The sequence below is a fragment of the Camelus bactrianus genome, chromosome 1 (genome assembly GCF_048773025.1).
Source record: "Camelus bactrianus isolate YW-2024 breed Bactrian camel chromosome 1, ASM4877302v1, whole genome shotgun sequence".
NCBI lineage: Eukaryota > Metazoa > Chordata > Mammalia > Artiodactyla > Camelidae > Camelus > Camelus bactrianus.
Window position 1 is genome coordinate 47,825,536 of NC_133539.1, and position 18,160 is coordinate 47,843,695.

General features: G+C 36.5%; 1 protein-coding gene across 1 annotated transcript; it reads left to right on the forward strand.

The window, feature by feature from the left end:
* Positions 1-3,725: 3,725 nt before the first annotated feature.
* On the forward strand, positions 3,726-17,389 carry C1H3orf85 (chromosome 1 C3orf85 homolog). The gene is made up of 4 exons (XM_045507207.2): positions 3,726-3,826; positions 3,923-3,975; positions 15,149-15,282; positions 16,672-17,389. Exons 2-4 carry the CDS (start codon positions 3,927-3,929, stop codon positions 16,759-16,761), a joined length of 273 nt encoding a protein of 90 aa, XP_045363163.1. The 5' UTR covers positions 3,726-3,826; positions 3,923-3,926; the 3' UTR covers positions 16,762-17,389.
* Positions 17,390-18,160: the final 771 nt, after the last annotated feature.

Below are 18,160 nucleotides of genomic sequence, written 5' to 3' on the forward strand. Positions count from 1 at the left end.
TGGGAGTTTGGGATTGGCTAATGCAAACTACTATGTAAAGAACAGATAAACAACGGGGCCCTACTATAATAGCACAAGCAACCATATTCAGTGGCTGATAGTAACCTGTAATGAAAAAGAACGTGAAAAAAAAATGTACGTATAACTGAATCACTATGCTGTACACCAGAAACTAATACAACATTGTAAATCAACTATACTTCAATTTTAAAAATGGGAAAAAAATAGTTTCTGTATTATACCGAGTCTGAATCTGACATCTTGTGCCTCACTAAAGAGCTACTTTCTGCCTGTAGCACAGACTTTTCAGAAACGCTTACTCATTCCTGGGATGTAGTTGCTGTCATCCTCTGCCTAAATGTAAACCAAAACCATGGGGGTAATGGAATATTCCCTCAGTCCTAGGAGAGAAACGATACCTCTGAGGCTTGACCTGATCATAATGACATGTTATACTCTATCTTAGTGTATAAAAACTGTATCAAACCCATCTGCGGCCAAATCAATTTAAAACTGACTCTTTCACCAGGTGCCGTGGAAAAATTTTGTCCTCAGTTAGCAACTCTTTGAGAATCTCAAATAACTTCACAAAACGAAATGCTGTCACTAGCTTATATTTTCAATAGGTTGAATGCTGTTGAAAGTTCAGTACAATGTTTATAAGGGATAGTATCCTCTTCTCCTTCAACACGTTATCTGATCCTCCACCTTCTCCTGATGTTGATAATCACTGGATCATGCAAGGCAGCACCATGCCCTCCACCCCTTCTTATCAGAATTTGATAAATGAGCATTGCACTCTCAAAAGCTTTGCAGTTTACAGAGTCTGATTGCATTGGTGGCATGACTCAGAGCACAAACTAAATTCAGCCTGCTCCTTGGTAGAATAAAGTTTTCTTTCTTTTCTTTTTTCTTGTTTAAAAAAATTTATAGTATTATATCTGATTTCACACTATTTTCTTCCAACATTTATATTTCATTTATATGGAAGAGACCATGGGAGCTTACCAAGGTCTCTCATATCATATTAAAGTAATCATTTCTAAGTATAAAGCATCAAATTGTAAACAGACTCCATTGATGAGTTTCATGAATTCATGCCGCTTGATCTTTCTAGTTTTCAAAGATAGACATTCCAATTTCATTTTAAAGAGCATTTATGTCTTTGTAATTAAGATTGCCGATTTTTATGCATCCAACTTTTTTCTTTGATAGATCATAAGAAAAGACAAGCTATAGGGAACACTATTTAAAACTCAAGTTTTGTTAACATAAAAACAAAACTGCTATACTTTAGTTGTGTTTTTTGTTTGTTTGCTTGCTTGCTTTTTGCTGTCAGTAGGATAAGACTGCGTACTGGTAGACTGGTGCAGGAAAATACGGACTCAGTTTAATGTAGTTCAGTTTAATTTGAATCAGTTGATTCAATTAGGTTCATCTTTAAAGAGGGCTATTAGGTAACAGGCACTGTGCTAGGTGCTGAAGGCATACAAACAGGAGGAAGCTGCAGTGTCAGCCTTCAGGAAGCATGCAATCTACTCAAGAATACTGAAATGTACACACATAACCGTAATACAGGGAAGCATGGCCTAAGTACTGAAGATATGCTGATGTAAGAAAGGGCAGACAAATCTCATTTGGGGGGTGGGGAGGTCAGAGATGGCTCCGTTCACCAGGAAGGATAAGATTTTCTGGCCCATGAAGGATCAAATACAAACTCCACTGTGAAACTGAGTGGCCGAGGCCACATTCACCTATGAGTCAAAGTAGGGTCACCCATTCACCTAATTTGTTTCATTTCATTGGCTTGTGCCTCTAAGCATAAGCAGCCACTTTACTTCTTCTTCAGTCTCACCCTGTAATGGCTGAACACTCCTTCAACAAATCACTAAACCTCCCTGAGCCTCAGTTTACCATCTGTAAAATGGTAATAATATCTTCACATAAAATTGTCATGAGGATTAAGAGACTGCATATATAATTTATGAGAGAACTATTATTGTTTTATACTTGCAATACACACCCTAGCCAAAATGACGGACTACTGATCCATTCTGTGAAAGAAGTAAAAGAAAAGAGATAGGATGCAACCTGTTCCCATTCCCCTCTCCAGACAAGGCTCATTTTAGGTCCAAAAGCTGAAGAATTATGGGGATTAACGAGGGAGATGAATTTCTCCTTTGATTCTGTAAACTTTAAATAACAAGAAAGCATTTTTTTCTTTGGGTTTTCTTGAGCTTCTTCCTGTCTATTACACAGCTGCATATTTATATGGCTCCATCAAGTAAAAAACAAGGAAACTTACAGAAATGTGGCAGTAGTTGTTGCACCAACAAAATCTTTTCTAGATGGAGACATGGGGCAGGCTGCCAAGATTTTGCTGTGCTTATTTCCAGATATCTATCTTCCCAAGCCTTGCATCAGTAATTGGAGGCACAATACCCATCTAGTCAGATCCAGGTTTCTAACCACTCTACAATTCAAAGGTAAACATCAAGAAAGCTTTCTCCTACCACATTTATATCCCTACACCTACTTGATACAGACTGCATAATCCTGATGAGACTGGCCAACAAATGCATAGTTTGCTGTTAAGAATAAATTTATGATGATGAATTTATTCATTTAACTGTTAGTCATGCCACTGAAAAAGGTAATTGTTTGAAAAATCAGAATAAAAAATTTTCTGGTTATAGTCATCATACACTTTTGTTTTTTGGAAACAAAACAAATTTTGGAAACAAACAGAATTCACCATGCTGTTAAACATTCCTTTGTTCTTAATTAAACTTTTTATTATTGGATGTGTAGAATCACTCAGTATCGCAAGAAATAATACAGAGAGATCCTGTGTGCTCTTCACCCAGCTTCTCCCAATGGTAACATTTTGCAAAACTATAATGCAGTGCAATATCACAACCAGAATACTGACACTGATATATCTACCAATCCTATTCAGATTTCCCCAGCCTTATATGTACTCATTTGTGTGTGTGTATGTGTGTGTGTGTGTGAGAGAGAGATGTTTAGTTCTATGCAATTTTATCACATGTTTATGTTCATGTATCCACCAGCATAGTCACAATACAGAATCATCATAAGGGTCTCTCATATTGCCCCTGTATAACCACTCCCACCTACCCTGCTCCATCCTTAATCCCTAACAACTACTAAAACATTTATAATTTTGTCATATCAAAAAGATTATATAAATGGAATCATACAGGTAAGTAGCTATTTGAGATTGGCTTTTTTTAACACATCATAATTCCCTTGAGATTCGTCCAAGTTGTTGTGTCTATCAATAACTTGTATTATTACTGCTGAGTCATAATCCACGGTATAAACGTACCTCAGTGCATTTAACATTCAGCTGTTAAAGGACTTCTGGGTTGTTTCCAGCTTTTGCCTATTACTAATAAAGCTGCTATGAACATTCTTATACAGGTTTTCATATGAACATGAATCTTCATTTCACTGAGATAAATGCCCAGTAGTGCAGTTGCTAGGTTGTATGATAACTGCATGCTCAGATTTATAAGAAACTGGCAAACTCTTTCCCAAAGTGACCGCACCATTTTATAACCTCACAGCAGTGTATGAGTGATCCAGTTTTTCCACCTTTTTTGTTTTGTTTGGGTATGATTTTTTACATTATCTTAGTCTGTGTTGATGGTAAAATTAGTAAATAAATACACGACCCATGTAAGAACAGCCTGTAAAAAGTCAGTCTCAAAAGTCCAAAGGGTAAAAGGCAGGAGTTATATAAAAAAGTCTCTCAAGCAACAGCTTCTTTCTGACTTGTCTCAGCTCATAGGGCCTCCAGGTATGCAGGAAATGCTTCATATTCCTGGAAAGTACCCAATATGCCCTAAGCCTTTGCTCGGTTTAAATTAAAATAAATATTTTCTTTCCAAAACAGGATCATGGCCTACAAAATGCTTCAAGTGGCCCTGTGTTCAACATTGCTAATAGGTAAGAATCTATTTATTTTTTCTTTGTCGTGTCTTTTATAACAGTTAGGTTGACAGATAACCCCTTTTGAGTTTTTAAAGAAATGAACAAACCTATTTTAATCATGGACCAATTCTAAAGCATTAGGGAAACCAAACATTGTGTTATGCTGTGGTTTTGAACATGTTAGTGTTAACTGTATGTGTGATCATTTTATTCCTAATTATATATTAACATATTAACATGTTACTGTTGCTAAGAAGTCTATTTAACTGCTGCCTCCAAAGAAGTGCTCTGGTGTCCTTGAACAAAGAAAAATTTTAAATGCCTTTTAGAAACTATAATACTTAAATGATACAATTATGTGGAAACCTCAAGGTACTTTCAGTGTGTGAATTCATTAACCTTTTAGGCAAGCTGTAGCTCAGAGAAGTGCTGAAGGCACCAAAGGCCAGATGATTTGCTGCCAAATTGACCCAGTAACTATGTGGCTTATATCTGAATGGAACTGAGAGGTCATTTGTTTTTCTTGTAACCAAAACTGAAAATACTTACAAAGGTATAAATTATTTTCACAGTTAAATCTCTATAATTTAGAAATACTTCTAATAAAGATGCTTAAATCAGAATAAATTTCTACTTTTATGATAAGCTTGAGACCCAAGCAAAAAAATATATGTATTTTGCCTGAGACACACACACACAGATAGAGATACAAATATATATCTGAAGTATGAATCTAGATATGTGTGTATACATAGATATGTGTGTGTATATAATCAGCCTTTTATTGCTAAGTATATGAATAATTTTAATAAAGTGTTTTAATCACCTATATTGCACTTTGCATTTAGGACATGTTTAAATAAATGATTAGCAAATTTTAGCCAAGTTATTATTAAGCAATTATTATCAAGGCATATGCAGTCATACTCAGTTACAGCCCACATCTCCAGTTCAAGAAAGTGAGGCTGGCTCAGTTTAAGAGAGTGTCTGAGGAGCAACTGTAAATTGAAGTCATGGGTTGGTTATAATCCATCGTATAAAGCTTTGCCTTGACTGCTGATCCCTGTAGCTGACTTTAGAGTGGACGATGGTGGATGACCGCAAGGCTAAAAGCACTACAGTTGGTCCACATTCACCTATGAACACGACAGGGTCAAAAAGACCAGGCAAAAGGAAAATGGTTCTGTAAATTGCCTTTCATAGACTTTCTTTAAAAGCAAGCTGGAATTAGCTTTAATTCCAGCTGAAATACAAATTTTTCTACCTATAAAGTCAACTGGTTTGACTAACTTCACTTGAAAAATAAATAAATAAATACATACAAACATACATAAAATCATGTAGTTGAAGTTCACGAAATAATCTGAGGATCAGAATCCAAGGACAGAGGGATGTTGACACTGCTGGGTTAACCCTTCAGTCTCAGGATAGACTTGCAGGCCTAGGAGACTAGCCTTTAGAATCAGATTCAGTTGTTACACTAAAAACTAGTTCAACTGACATTTTCTAAATCACATAGCTCTAAAGTAGGAAATAATAGCTTCAGTCAGCTCTCTTTGTTTCCTCCCCACCCCACCCCTCTTTTCATTTGAGAATGTAGCCTATTCATCTGCACTTCCCAGAGCCCTTCTGCTTGCCACAAGAAAACAATTTTTAAGTCTATTTTTATTATTTAAAAAAAAAAACTTTTCTTGTTACAAATTAGTTGTCTAATAAATTACTTTCGTCTAGAACTTAATTTGAAGTAAGTTGGGAAAAGATCTCATTATCCATTTCCCTAGTGGGAATGCTGAAGCCAAAAATGATGAAGCACCTACTCAAGTAATTAAATTTATGAGCAGAGTCTCCAAATTATTTTATTGATTTTCTCAAAATAGTAATGAATCCAGATGGGGACTGATTCCCTGGTCAGAGAATTAGAAGTCCAAGTGTCCTGATTTGATTGAAAGACAAAAATAAAACAAAACAAAAACCCTCTCTTTAGCATTTAGGTCAAGAATTGCCTACTCTGATAATCAGACAGCAAATATTAATACTACTATTTTAAATTTTTTTTATGTGTGAGGGGCTTTCCATATATTATCTTAGTTCAACTCTCATAATCACTCTGAAAACAGGTGTTATGAGTGTTACTGTACAAAGAGAAAACTGAGGCTGAGAGAAATTAAATGACCAAGCTACACAGTCAATGATGGATGCCAGATTCACAACCAAATTCTACATCCAGGTCTTCTGAGAACAAAAGTCTTCCTCCTGCTATGCAAACTGTCCCCTCTGTCACTGTAATGCCAGGTATGGGATATGCAGGTGTAAGATAGGCAGCAGAGCACAGAACATTTCTTTCCAAAAAAGTAATAGAGCCAATATCGGAGCCATTGGTTCCAAAAGAAAAGGTCAGTGGTTAGGGAGCTGGATCACTTTATCTGAGAAAATAGAGCCAAACCAGGACATAGCCAAGGACAGCTCCTAGTTGAACTGACTTAAATAAAAGTCCCAAACCCAACATGTTCCACCTCAACAGTGCAATTTAAAAAAAAAAAAAATTGAAATATAGTTGATTTACAACATTGTGTTAGTTTCAGGTGTACAGCAAAGTGATTCAGTTATATATACAATATTTTCAGATTTTTTTTCCATTATAGTCTATTATAAGATATCTCATATAGTTCCATGTGATTTACAGTCAGTCCTTTTTGTTTATCTAATTTGTATATATTAGTGTGTATCTGCTAATCCCAAACTCCTAATTTATCCCTCCCTCCTTTCCCCTTTCATAACCATAAGATTATCTGTTTCTGCTATGTAAATAAGTTCATTTGTGTTACTTTTTTAGATTTCACAAATAAGTAGTATGATGTCTGTCTTTCTGACTTACTTCACTTATGATAATCTTTAAGTCCATCAATGTTATTGCAGATGGCATTATTTCATTTTTATGGCTGACTAATATTCCATTGTATATGTATACCACATCATCTTTATCCAGTCATCTGTCGATGGATATTGACAGGTTGCTTCCAGGTCTTGGCTATTGTAAATAGTGCTGCTATGAACATCGGGGTGCATGTATCTTTTTGAATGAGTTTTTGTCTTTTCTGGATATATGACCAGGAGTGACATTACTGGATCATATGGTAACATTTTTAGTTTTTTAAGGAACCTCCATACTGTTCTTCATAGTGGCTGTACCAATTTACTTTCCCACCAACAGTACAGGAAGGTTCCCTTTTCTCCACACCCTCTCCAGCATTTATTGTTTGTAGACTTTTTGATAATGACCATTCTGACTGGTATGAGGTGGTACCTCACTGTAGTTTTGATTTGCATTTCTCTAATAATTAGTGATGTTGAGCATCTTGTCATGTGCCTGTTGGCCATCTGTATGTCTTCTATGGAGAAAGAGAAATGTCTATTTAGGTCTTATGCTCATGTTTTGATTGGGTTGTTTGTTTGCTTTTTTTTTTTTTTTTGATATTGAATTGTATGAGCTGTTTGTGTATTTTGGAAATCCCTTATGGATCACATATTTTATGAATATTTTCTCCAAATCCTTAGGTTGTCTTCACTTTGTTTATGCTTTCCTTTGCTATGCAAAAGCTTATAGGTTTGATTAGGTCCCATTTGTTTTTGCTTTTATTTCTTTTGCCTTGGGAGACTGACCTAACAAAACATTGCTACGATTTATGTCAGAGAATGTTTTACTTATATTCTCTTCTAGGAGTTTTATGGTGTCATGTCTTAAACTTAAGTCTTTAAGCCATTTTGAGTTGATTTTTGTGTGTGGTGTGAGGGAGTGTTCTAACTTCACTGATTTACATGGGGCTGTCCAGCTTTTCCAAAACTTCTTGTTGATGAGACTGTCTTTTCTCCGGTATATATTCTTACCTCCTTGTTGAGGATTAATTGACCATAGGTGGGTGGATGTATTTCTGGGCTCTCTATTCTGTTTCATTGATCCATAGGACTATTTTTGTACCAATACCAAGCTGTTTTGATTACTGTAGCTTTGTAGTATTATAACAGGGCACTTTTAAAAATCAAACATCCCTATTCATAAAAAGAGCAAATACAGAAAATGCACATATTTGGAAAATATTTCACTGAGTTAGTAAACCAGTCCTTGGGGTTGACCCATTGATGAAACAATTTAGGGATTCATGACCATATTGTTGGCCTGTGGTCAGATCTAGCCATAAAGAACAAGCATGACTTCTGGTTTTACATAGGGGAAAAAAAAACTGCCTTTGGCCTGTTTCTCTAGTACAGTTCCAGCTCTTATTGTTCAATCCAGAATTAATAATTAAGGCCAATTTTTCTTGAAGGGGTTTTTTTTGTTTGCCTTTGTTTGTTTTTGCAAGAGCTTTTAATGTCACATTTTCTTCCCCACAACCCTGTCAGCACCTCCAGTCCTTCCCTTTGCCTTCTTCTCTGCTATAGAAGGAATAAGGAATAGACGTTCTCAGTCACCCCTGCAGCCTTCTAGTTCCTAGAGAGTCTGTATTCCCTGATTTTTTTTAATTTAATTTATTATATAAAATTTTGTTCTTAGTTTCACTTGCTCACTTTGACTTAAGATTGATTGATGCTCTAAAACAGTGGGTAGTGAGAATAACCTAGGAAATAACTTGGTTGGAGGAAAAATGTCACTGCCTATGACTAGATTCAGTGAGTACTCTGGATGTTGTAAAAAAAACTGTTTTCCTACCCACATGCCCAAAATGGTCCTGGCTCTAGAGTTGGGAATCCCATCAACACACGTAGGCAGTGATCCAGAAGGAATCACAATTGATTGAATCATATAAAATGCTGCCTTTCATGGGATACAAATTTCTCTGTCCACAAGATTAAAAACTAATAAAAGACCTGCAAGCTTCAGAAATATGCCCGACAGAATTAATGGCCGTGTGTGTGAGCACATATGTGGGTGTATGCTACTGTGCCAAGAGCGGGTTAAAACAGAGTTAAGTTAAACTCAAGTAATACAAGTTTCTGTTTGCTTTTCAAAGTACTGAACACATCAGCAATTGTAACATCAGTAAAGCCAAAGTTCCTGAGTTAAAAGTTCAATTTCAAAAGTGTTTTATTAACAGATGGTTTAACAGGATCATGGGGATTTGTGAGCTGGTCCTGCAGTTCACTTCCTTCCATGCTCTTTGTTCTCTGCCTTTACCTCCCCCATTTGCCCTGCCCCTTTCCCCATGGCTTTTCACCTTTAGTACCCTCCCTTCTGTCTCTCCTTCCTTTGATTTCTTTTCTCCTTCTTCTTCACAGTTTTTCTCTCACAATCCAAATTTCTTGTCTCTCTCTCTCTCTCTCAATTTTATGTGAATTACAGCAAAGTGAGAGAATCCATTATACTAAAATACAACCCTTAAATCTTCTACTATAAAGTTTGGGGTCAGTTACCAAAGCTTACAGTAGAAAGGAAGTAGTATAAGTACGTAAAGGGCCTGGTGACTGGATCCTAGAATTTGCAAATTTCATATAAAATTTCAGGTTACAGAATCAGAACAGAAAGTGTGCCTTCTGAGGGCAGCTCACTCTCAAGAGGAAGGAAGAATGAGCTGGACATGCCAAGTTATGCCTCTTGGATTTACCCAGCAGGAGCTCTACACCAGTTCCCCTGCATGGAAGAAAACAGGGATCTGCCATCAGACTCTGCCCTTCATTCTGTGTCTAAGTTTCACATCAGGCTTTTTGATCTTTTTAGTGTGTATGTTCCTACAACAAATACCGTTTTCATAGTATATAGACCGTTCAGTCATTTCTCTACTATCAGATTTAAGGACTCTTCTTCAGCCTCCCCTGAGTGATCACAATATAGGGACTGTTTGCACTTCTAATTATACAAATGATACAGCTTCCCTCACTTTCACACTGCCCACCAGCCTGTGGGGGGCACTCATATCTTTGTGCCTAATATGAATACACTTTTATTTGGTTTTGCTTACTTATTGGCTAGGTGTTTTGACTTCTCTTTCACTTATGTCTGTCTGTCTCCATGCAGATAGAAATTCCTTGACGGTAGTAGGAGTTGCTCCCACTTAGCATATTCTACATGCTTCCAATGACATAATATCATTCAGAGAAAGTAACTGTCAGTCATAACCTATTTGTTATGAATACATTCCAATTCAAACTATCAGAGCTGAAAGAGACCTTAGAGATCACATGATCCAGCCCTGTTTTACAGAACAGAAAGTAGAAGTGTAGGAATAAGAAGTGGCTTGGGGACCAAACTCATCACTGCAGGGCCAGGATAAGACTTTGGATCTCTGATCCTTCTTGGCTTGTGTGGAAGAGCTATGATCTCAAGTATCTCCACGCTCTGACGTGTCTGCCTTATTTCTACTGTACAGACTTTACTGCAGAGGATATTTCAGAAACGTTTAGACAGCAGAACTTAGCGTGGCAGGTCCTATTAAAACTGACTATGATACAAGATGAACGGAAGGAGGGCATATAAGGAGTTGGAAAGAAACAGAGAAGATTTTTTATAGCTTATGATTATAAAGTTTAAAGTAGTCCTGGTTGATATTGCCTACATTAAAAAAAAAACAAAACACCCATTTAAAAACCAACAAAGTAATAAAATGCAGTTTTAGTTTTCAACCCCTGGCAGTATTATACAGGCTTACAAATACAAAACTCTGATATTGCTCTCACTAACTTTCAAGGTTGATCAGGCAGAATGAAAAAGGGAGGGGAAACTTCTCAAGCAGAGAGGATAATAGCATGCCCTTCTGCATTACTTGCATTTTATTTCCAGCCCTGCCACTGACTTACTATGTGACCTTGAGAGAGTCATTTCATCTCTGTGTGTCAATTTTCTCATTTGTAAAATAGGATAATAAATACTAGTTTCTGTCCCTCTCGTGGGTGATGTTATTATCACCATCAATTAATATTTATTGGATGCCTGTTGGACGTAAAATGCTGAGGTAGGAGCTTTGGTCTGGGAGGTGGGGGAAAGAGGAGATGAAATATTTTCCATGAGCAAAAAGGAGGAAGATTTACAAAAGATAGAATTATTAGAGCCTAAAATAGCTATGCCTTATATTTTAAAGCCTACTTCTCTGCTGAGATTTATGTAATAGCATTTTTTCTTAGTTATTATACAATGCAGCAGGATAATTATGGTACAGAATACTGTTTTACTTTTAGATGATTCCAAGTAACACTATCTTAAGCAATTACTGTACTTTCTTTTGTAACTGTAAATATTCTAAGCATAATTTATTTTAAAATATTTGTTAGTTATTGATAGTATTGGATCTACTTACCTAGCCACTACTTTTATTTTTAAAAACTTCCTCTTTTTTAACAGAATAAATCTACATTAAATATCTAACACTGTAACTAATACCTTTTCTTCAAAGAGAATGAAGAGAAATCTGTAGTCACCTATTAGCATATCCCAGCTAAACCCAAAATTTTAATGCTGGTCATTCCACAGTAATCAGCCCAAATGAATGGGAGTTTCTTAGTCTGTCCAAATCAATCCTGTCTTCCTACTTCTGCTGTCATTACCCGATTCAGGTCCAACTAATCTCGCATCTGGAACTATTCGAAGAGCTTCCAACTTTGTGTCTTTCACTCTGTCCTCCTCCTTTTTACCAACTGTCCTCCACACAAGTGACAAAGGAGTTTTCAAAAGTTAATCTGTGAACGGATAAACAAAATGTCGGCATAAACATACAAAATATTATTCAGCCTTAAAAAGAAATGAAATGCTACAACATAGATAAGCTTTGAAGATACTATACTAAGTGAAGTAAGTCAGACACTGTGTTGTATGGTTCCTCCTATTTGAGGTGCCTGGACTAAGCAAATTCATAGGGACAGAAAGTAAATAATGGTTACCAGGGGCTGGGTGAGAGGGCAATGGGAGTTACTTTTTAAAGGGTACAAAGTTTCTATTGGGGATGATAAAAAAAAGTCTGGAGATAGAGGTGATGGTTGCCCCACATGGTGAATGTACTTGATATCACTGAATTGTACAATAAAAAATGGTTAAAGTGGTAAGTTTTACATTATGTATGTTTTATCACAATAAAACAATGATTTTAAATGTACATCTGGTCCTATCATTTTCTTGTCCAGAAATGATAATAAATTATTTACAGAATAAAGTCCAAACTCCTTGATATGACAGTAATAATCCTTCAGAATGGAGCTCCAGTTTATCTTTACAACATTATCTCTGATAATCTACACCACAAACAACCCTACCTTTCAATCACATTGGCAGAGTGAGCGTCACTGAGACTTACTCTGGTCCTCTGCTCCTTGGCTCTCCAATCTCCTTCAGCCTGGAATATATGTCCATTGCTTCCACTCCCTTCCTCCTGGCTGTGGAAAGTTTATACCCTTTGAAGCTTAACTCGAAAGCAACTTCTCTGTGAGGCCTTCCCACCAATATCAAAATTAATCACTCCCCTTCCAATAGTCTAGTCACAATGTATCATCTTATAATTCTTTTTAAACTCTGAATATAATGGGAGTTCCTTAGCGGCAAGAGGTTTTTATTGTTTATCTTTCCATGCAATGATGATTACAAGAGCAGAAACTAGGGTCGGGCAAGTAAGTGAAGGTCTTATGACACAAAATTTGTAAAAGCCTAAGAGTTAATCTTTTCTTATATTTATGCTGTCTGATCTTATTTGCCTCATCCTAGTCTCAACTCCAGTGATCACCAGTTTACTTTGACATTAGTTAGTGCTTACAATGCATTGTATTAGTTTTCTATTACAGCATAGCTTATTTCCCCAAACCTAGCAGCTTACAACAATAAACAGCTATTATGTCATGTTTCTGAGAGTCAGGAATTTGGGGGTATCTTAGGTCAATTGTTCTGACTTAGGATCTCTCATGAGGTTGCAGTAAAGATATTAATGGGGGCTGTGGTCTTCTGAAGGTCTGACTGGAGCAAAAGCATCAGGTTCCCAGGTGGGTCACTTACATGGCTGTTGGTGGGATGCTTCAGCTCCTTCACATGTGGTCCAGCCCCTTGGGGATGCTTGAGTGTCCTCAGAACATGGCAGCTGACTTCCCTCAGAGCAAGTGACCCAAGAGTGGGGCACAGCAGAAGCTGTCATGTCTTTTATGTCTCAGCCACAGAAATCACACACTGTCCTTTCCTCAGTATCCTGTGGTTACAGCCCTACTAAGTGAAAAAGGGGACCACACAGAATAGGAATCCTAGGAGGCAGTGATCTTTGAGAATCGTCTTAAAGGATGGCTTCCACAGACATACTGGTTTGATTGTATCGATTAGATTACCTAGTAGCAGGTTAGTATTACTTCTGATATCTGTTACTCTTATCTTCTAAAGTTTACATTTGTCTTTTATTTTTAAATCATTGAATAAATAAAACTGCTAACTTGTTATAAATGGAGAATATATCTGAGTCACTTTTCAACCCTCCATTAGTAGTACAGTGTTTTGCACCTAGAGGCAGCTTGAAGGATGTATAATATACAGAGAGGCTGTCATTTTCAATAGGTACCTATTTAGAACTCGAGCTTACTGGATTGACAAATAAACTAGAAACAATAGAGCTAATAACTAGAACCCTTCTCAGAGCACAAGGTCAAGATTGGGAAAATATGAGATCATACGGAATGTATAAGTAATGATCACTTTTTCTATAGAAGTTAAAGACTTCTGTTATTATTGTGACTGTTATCTGGCCCCAAGCATTCCTCTCTCAAGTCATAATACAGTGCAATGGCTCTGAAAGGGGACTCCCACCTCTCCCTCCTGCTACTCTGGCCTTAAACATATTATTTAACTTTTCTGTGCCTTAATTTCCTTGTTTCCAAAATAAAATGATTGATAAACTACTTCTTAGGTTTGTTGTGTGTATTAAGGTAAAAATATTTAGCATGATGCTCAATAAATGTTAATGAATATTATCATTATTGTATTTATTTATATGAAACTCTAATACAGCTACCTCTAACCATTGTTTCCAGAAATCGGTCTTGTAGATTCCTAATGCCACACTTTTGCACACATCGTTCTTTCAGCAAATTAAAAGACTTGTCCCTTCTCCCATTATGCTAAACATAATCACTTCCTCAAGGAATAGGATAAGCGATTTCCCTGACCTGCTTGTGCCCCGGTGCTCCTGTGCTTCGTATCAACACCTTCTCCTAAGCAGCTTTAAAAAAATCAAATCTTGCATTGCCTTGTTTTATTTTGTATCTTGGATCCTTCACCCCCTCTCCTATAGAGAGGAGGTCTCATATCTGACAGTTCACTATAACCTTGATCTATACGGAGTATTGGTCAATGGAGACTTGCTAATGATAAAGATGTAGAATGCCTAATGTAACATTACCTACATTTAGATTCGTAATAAATGCTTCTTTATCACAAGCAATGAACAGATTGTATTGTTACCACAAATCAGTCAGGAATGTGTTCATTCTTTATACTGATTCCAGTTACAACTCTGAACATGATTGTGTTTTATTTAGGAATGAAAGCACAATATAGACTATTAAAATGTCAAGATCTTAAAGAAGTCTGGATTTTTTTTTAATATTTTTTTCCTTAATTCTAGAGTGGGAAGGAGATTGAAAATGCAAGCCTGTTCAATTTAAAGATGGCTCTATCAATGTTAACAATTTTAACCACAGTGCAAGATTTGGGAGCAGTCTAGTTCAAAATGAAAGATATGTTCTATTTTGGAAGGCTAAGGAAGCAAGAATAAGATTGTAGACTGCCAGGTTTGAACCAAAGGGTTTCTATCTATTAATTTATCCAATCCTTACAGTAATCCTGTAATTATCTTACTGTGTTATTACTATTATATCTCTTTACAAGCAAGAAAACTAGAGCTCAGAAAAATTAATCAACTTGCCTAAAAAAGTGATAGAGTTGGAATTTGAATTTAAGTCTGCAGGCTCCCATACATGTACAGAAACTCTGAAAATCTCCATCCACCACACAGCATTGGCTTTCATGCTGTACGATATGAAGGTCATATAGGATGGTGACAGTACAATGATGCCAAAGGACTGAGAAGCAGCCATCTCCTCCTCCAGGTCATAGACTTCCCAGGGTTTCCTTCTCAGGTGCCCATTCTCCCAAAGACCACAGCTGTGTTTCTTTAAGAGGAAACATTGAGAATGTAAACTATTGCCCTAAAAGATACTGTGCTCTTGGACTCAATTACAGGAGCACTGGGAGCACCATTTTTATTGGAGGACCCAGCAAACCAGTTCCTACGTCTCAAAAGACACATATATTTGCAGGATTACTGGGACCCAGATCACAGTCCGAATATGTGGGGAAAAACACTGGCTGATCAGGTATTTGTATTAGAAACAAATGGCCCTTCACCATCTCTCTTTCTAAGTAGGCATGGCATCAGCTGGCATTAACCCACCACTAGGCCAATCCCTGATTTTTTCCTCTCTAGCTGTCTTGTACTATACCTGCTGTCTCCACCCCATGAATTAGTTTTTGTCGGTAAACTTCATCTCCTCCTTTAAGACTAAGATCAACTGTCCCTTCCTTTCTGAAGCCTTTCCCTTCTATCCAGGAAGGCATTTGTCCTTCCTTCTTCTCTCCCCTTTGCAGGCTATTGGCATGTGAATAGCTCTCAAATGTCACCCTGGAATTATTTGTCTCATGCACCCAGCCTCCTAGCTAGACTACAAAGGTAAAGTGCTTGTCTTATCCATCAAGGTCATTATTCTCAAGTTTCAGTAAATTGATTATTGCCTATTTGGGTAGATGGATGGATGGGTCATGGTCACATTTTAGTTCCCTTTTAGTTGTTCAGTAGCTAATTTTCCTCTGTGGTAATTATCCAAGCCTTTAATGTCATTCCTTTGTTTGTTTGCTTTTTATACCTTTTCCCATTTATTTGTATTCTCACTCCAAGAGAAATAAATAAGAAACTCATTAGCCAGTTTCATTTCATGCTTACATTTTGATGGAAGATGACACTGAAACTCTGGGCCAAATGAAATTGCTAAATTATCTGAGGATTTAAATTATTCAAGATTCCCCTCTTACAATTTAGCAATTTAGACAACAAAGAAGAACAATTAATTAATTCACTTATTTATTCTCTCCTTTCACATATATCAGGTTCTCACTATCACGAGGCATAAGGGTTATATAAAGTCATAAAGAAATTGAGTGTCCTTGTTTTTCTGGGGTCTGCGTCTTATCCTTACTCTGCTTCACTGGGTTTTAACTGGTATACTAGGATCAGCTTGTTTCTGCTTAGCACTTATTGATGAAAACCACCAGCTTGAATAATGAACTTAGTTTTATGCCTATTTTTCTCCAACAGGCATCATTTAGAGGTATTAAAACAAGACATTTGTTTATTCTGAAAATTAAATAATTACTTAAACTGGTAGGCTGTGTCTTCTTTACAGAATACTGAAATTTTCAAGTACTCTCCTGCCTGTAATTGTAGACCATTGCTGTAATTAGCTGACAGATACCATAATGTAACAAGACTTTACTACATTGGTTCATACTGTGGCCGCACACATACTGCAAAGCATCTGAACACTGAAGTAAACAGATCACAAAAGTGTGAAACCAAACCTCATTTGGTCTTATTCTTCCGATGTATGTCTCTCAGTCTTTTGGGAATAGCTGCATAATAGTCAGAATAATTGATGCAATGTATGTTCTACATACTCAGAGATCATGACTTGAGTCTCCTTTTGTTGCAGGCTCGTGAAACATGGACTGCTTTGAAAACAACAGCACAGCATTATCTGAATGTGAATATTTTCACCTTTGATACATCTACTGCCCAGTAAATGTGCTTTGCTGGTTAAACCAGGATAGCAAGAATAGTGGGAGTCAAAAAGTGATGCTATGCCCAAACCACCAGCTTTGGAGACCTGGGAGCAAATCCATGCCATTTACCAGATTATTTATTATGTCTGCTTCATGGACCTGTTGAAAGGAGTAAATATGAAAATCCATGTAGAGGCCTAGAATTAGAAGTTCTCAATAAATGGTAGCTTTTAAAATGAGAACTAGAATAAAGACTGAAGAATAACATTTACAAAAAAGGGGGCTTTTGGGGAAAAGGAAATAAGAAACAAAAAAGTAGTGTTATTAAAATTCTCTATCCAAAAAGAAAAAAAAAACTGTTGTAGTTCTTGCTTTCTATTGCCTCTTCTTTGAGAAAACGAGTAGACTTTTTAATTCAAGGAAGGAAAAGTGTTCTCTCAAATGGAGCTAGTCCTCTCCTCTTTTCTTCAGTACTTATCACTTCCTAAAGCCCGTCTATTCTAAGAACATATTTTTGAAACTTTTTTTGTCAGAGCGTACTGATGTAGGCAATAGAGAATAAAACCTTAACTCATAATGGGGAGCAGATGACGATTAGGAAGCCCCTTATCTATAAGTCTTCCTTATAAAGTTTGAAATTTTGTGCAAGTCTTGCATTCTGATCCATAATATGTTTATGTTTGTTTCAATGTGAAATAACAGTTTTAAAGAAATCTCACACTCATTATCAGTCACTCCCCATTCCCCCATGCCCCAGCCCCTAGTAATCAGTAATAAACTTTTCATAGCTATAGAAAGAAAGAAAGAAAGAAAGAAAGAAAGAAAGAAAGAAAGAAAGAAAGGAAGAAAGAAAGAAAGAAAGAAAGAAAGAAAGGAAGGAAGGAAGGAAGGAAGGAAGGAAGAAAGAAAGGAAGAAAGAAAGAAAGAAAGAAAGAAAGAAAGAAAGAAAGAAAGAAAGAAAGAAAGAAAGAAGGAAGGAAGGAAGGAAGGAAGGAAGGAAGGAAGAAAGAAAGGAAGAAAGAAAGAAAGAAAGAAAGAAAGAAAGAAAGAAAGAAAGAAAGAAAGAAAGAAAGGAAGGAAGGAAGGAAGGAAGGAAGGAAGAAAGAAAGGAAGAAAGAAAGAAAGAAAGAAAGAAAGAAAGAAAGAAAGAAAGAAAGAAAGAAAGAAAGAAAGAAAGAAAGAGAAAGGAAGGAAGGAAGGAAGAAAGGAAGGAAGAAAGAAAGAAGAAAGAAAGGGAGAAAGGAACATTTTTAACCTACTGGTCAGGTTCTTTTATTAATCTTTCCAATAAAACTGAAAAATTAACTCTAAAGAAAAGTGGACTAAATTTATCCTATAGTTTTCCACATATCTATGAAATACCACTTCAGTAATCTAGTTTGAGGAGTACTGAGGAGATGATACAACCAATCACCAAGA

Bases quoted from the DNA above. Each gene is read 5' to 3' on its own strand.
- C1H3orf85 (XM_045507207.2), top strand. From the start codon at position 3,927: ATGGCCTACAAAATGCTTCAAGTGGCCCTGTGTTCAACATTGCTAATA. The intron at 3,976-15,148 runs GTAAGAATCTAT...ACTCAATTACAG, and splicing joins GTGTTCAACATTGCTAATAG to GAGCACTGGGAGCACCATTT. The intron at 15,283-16,671 runs GTATTTGTATTA...CTTTTGTTGCAG, and splicing joins GAAAAACACTGGCTGATCAG to GCTCGTGAAACATGGACTGC.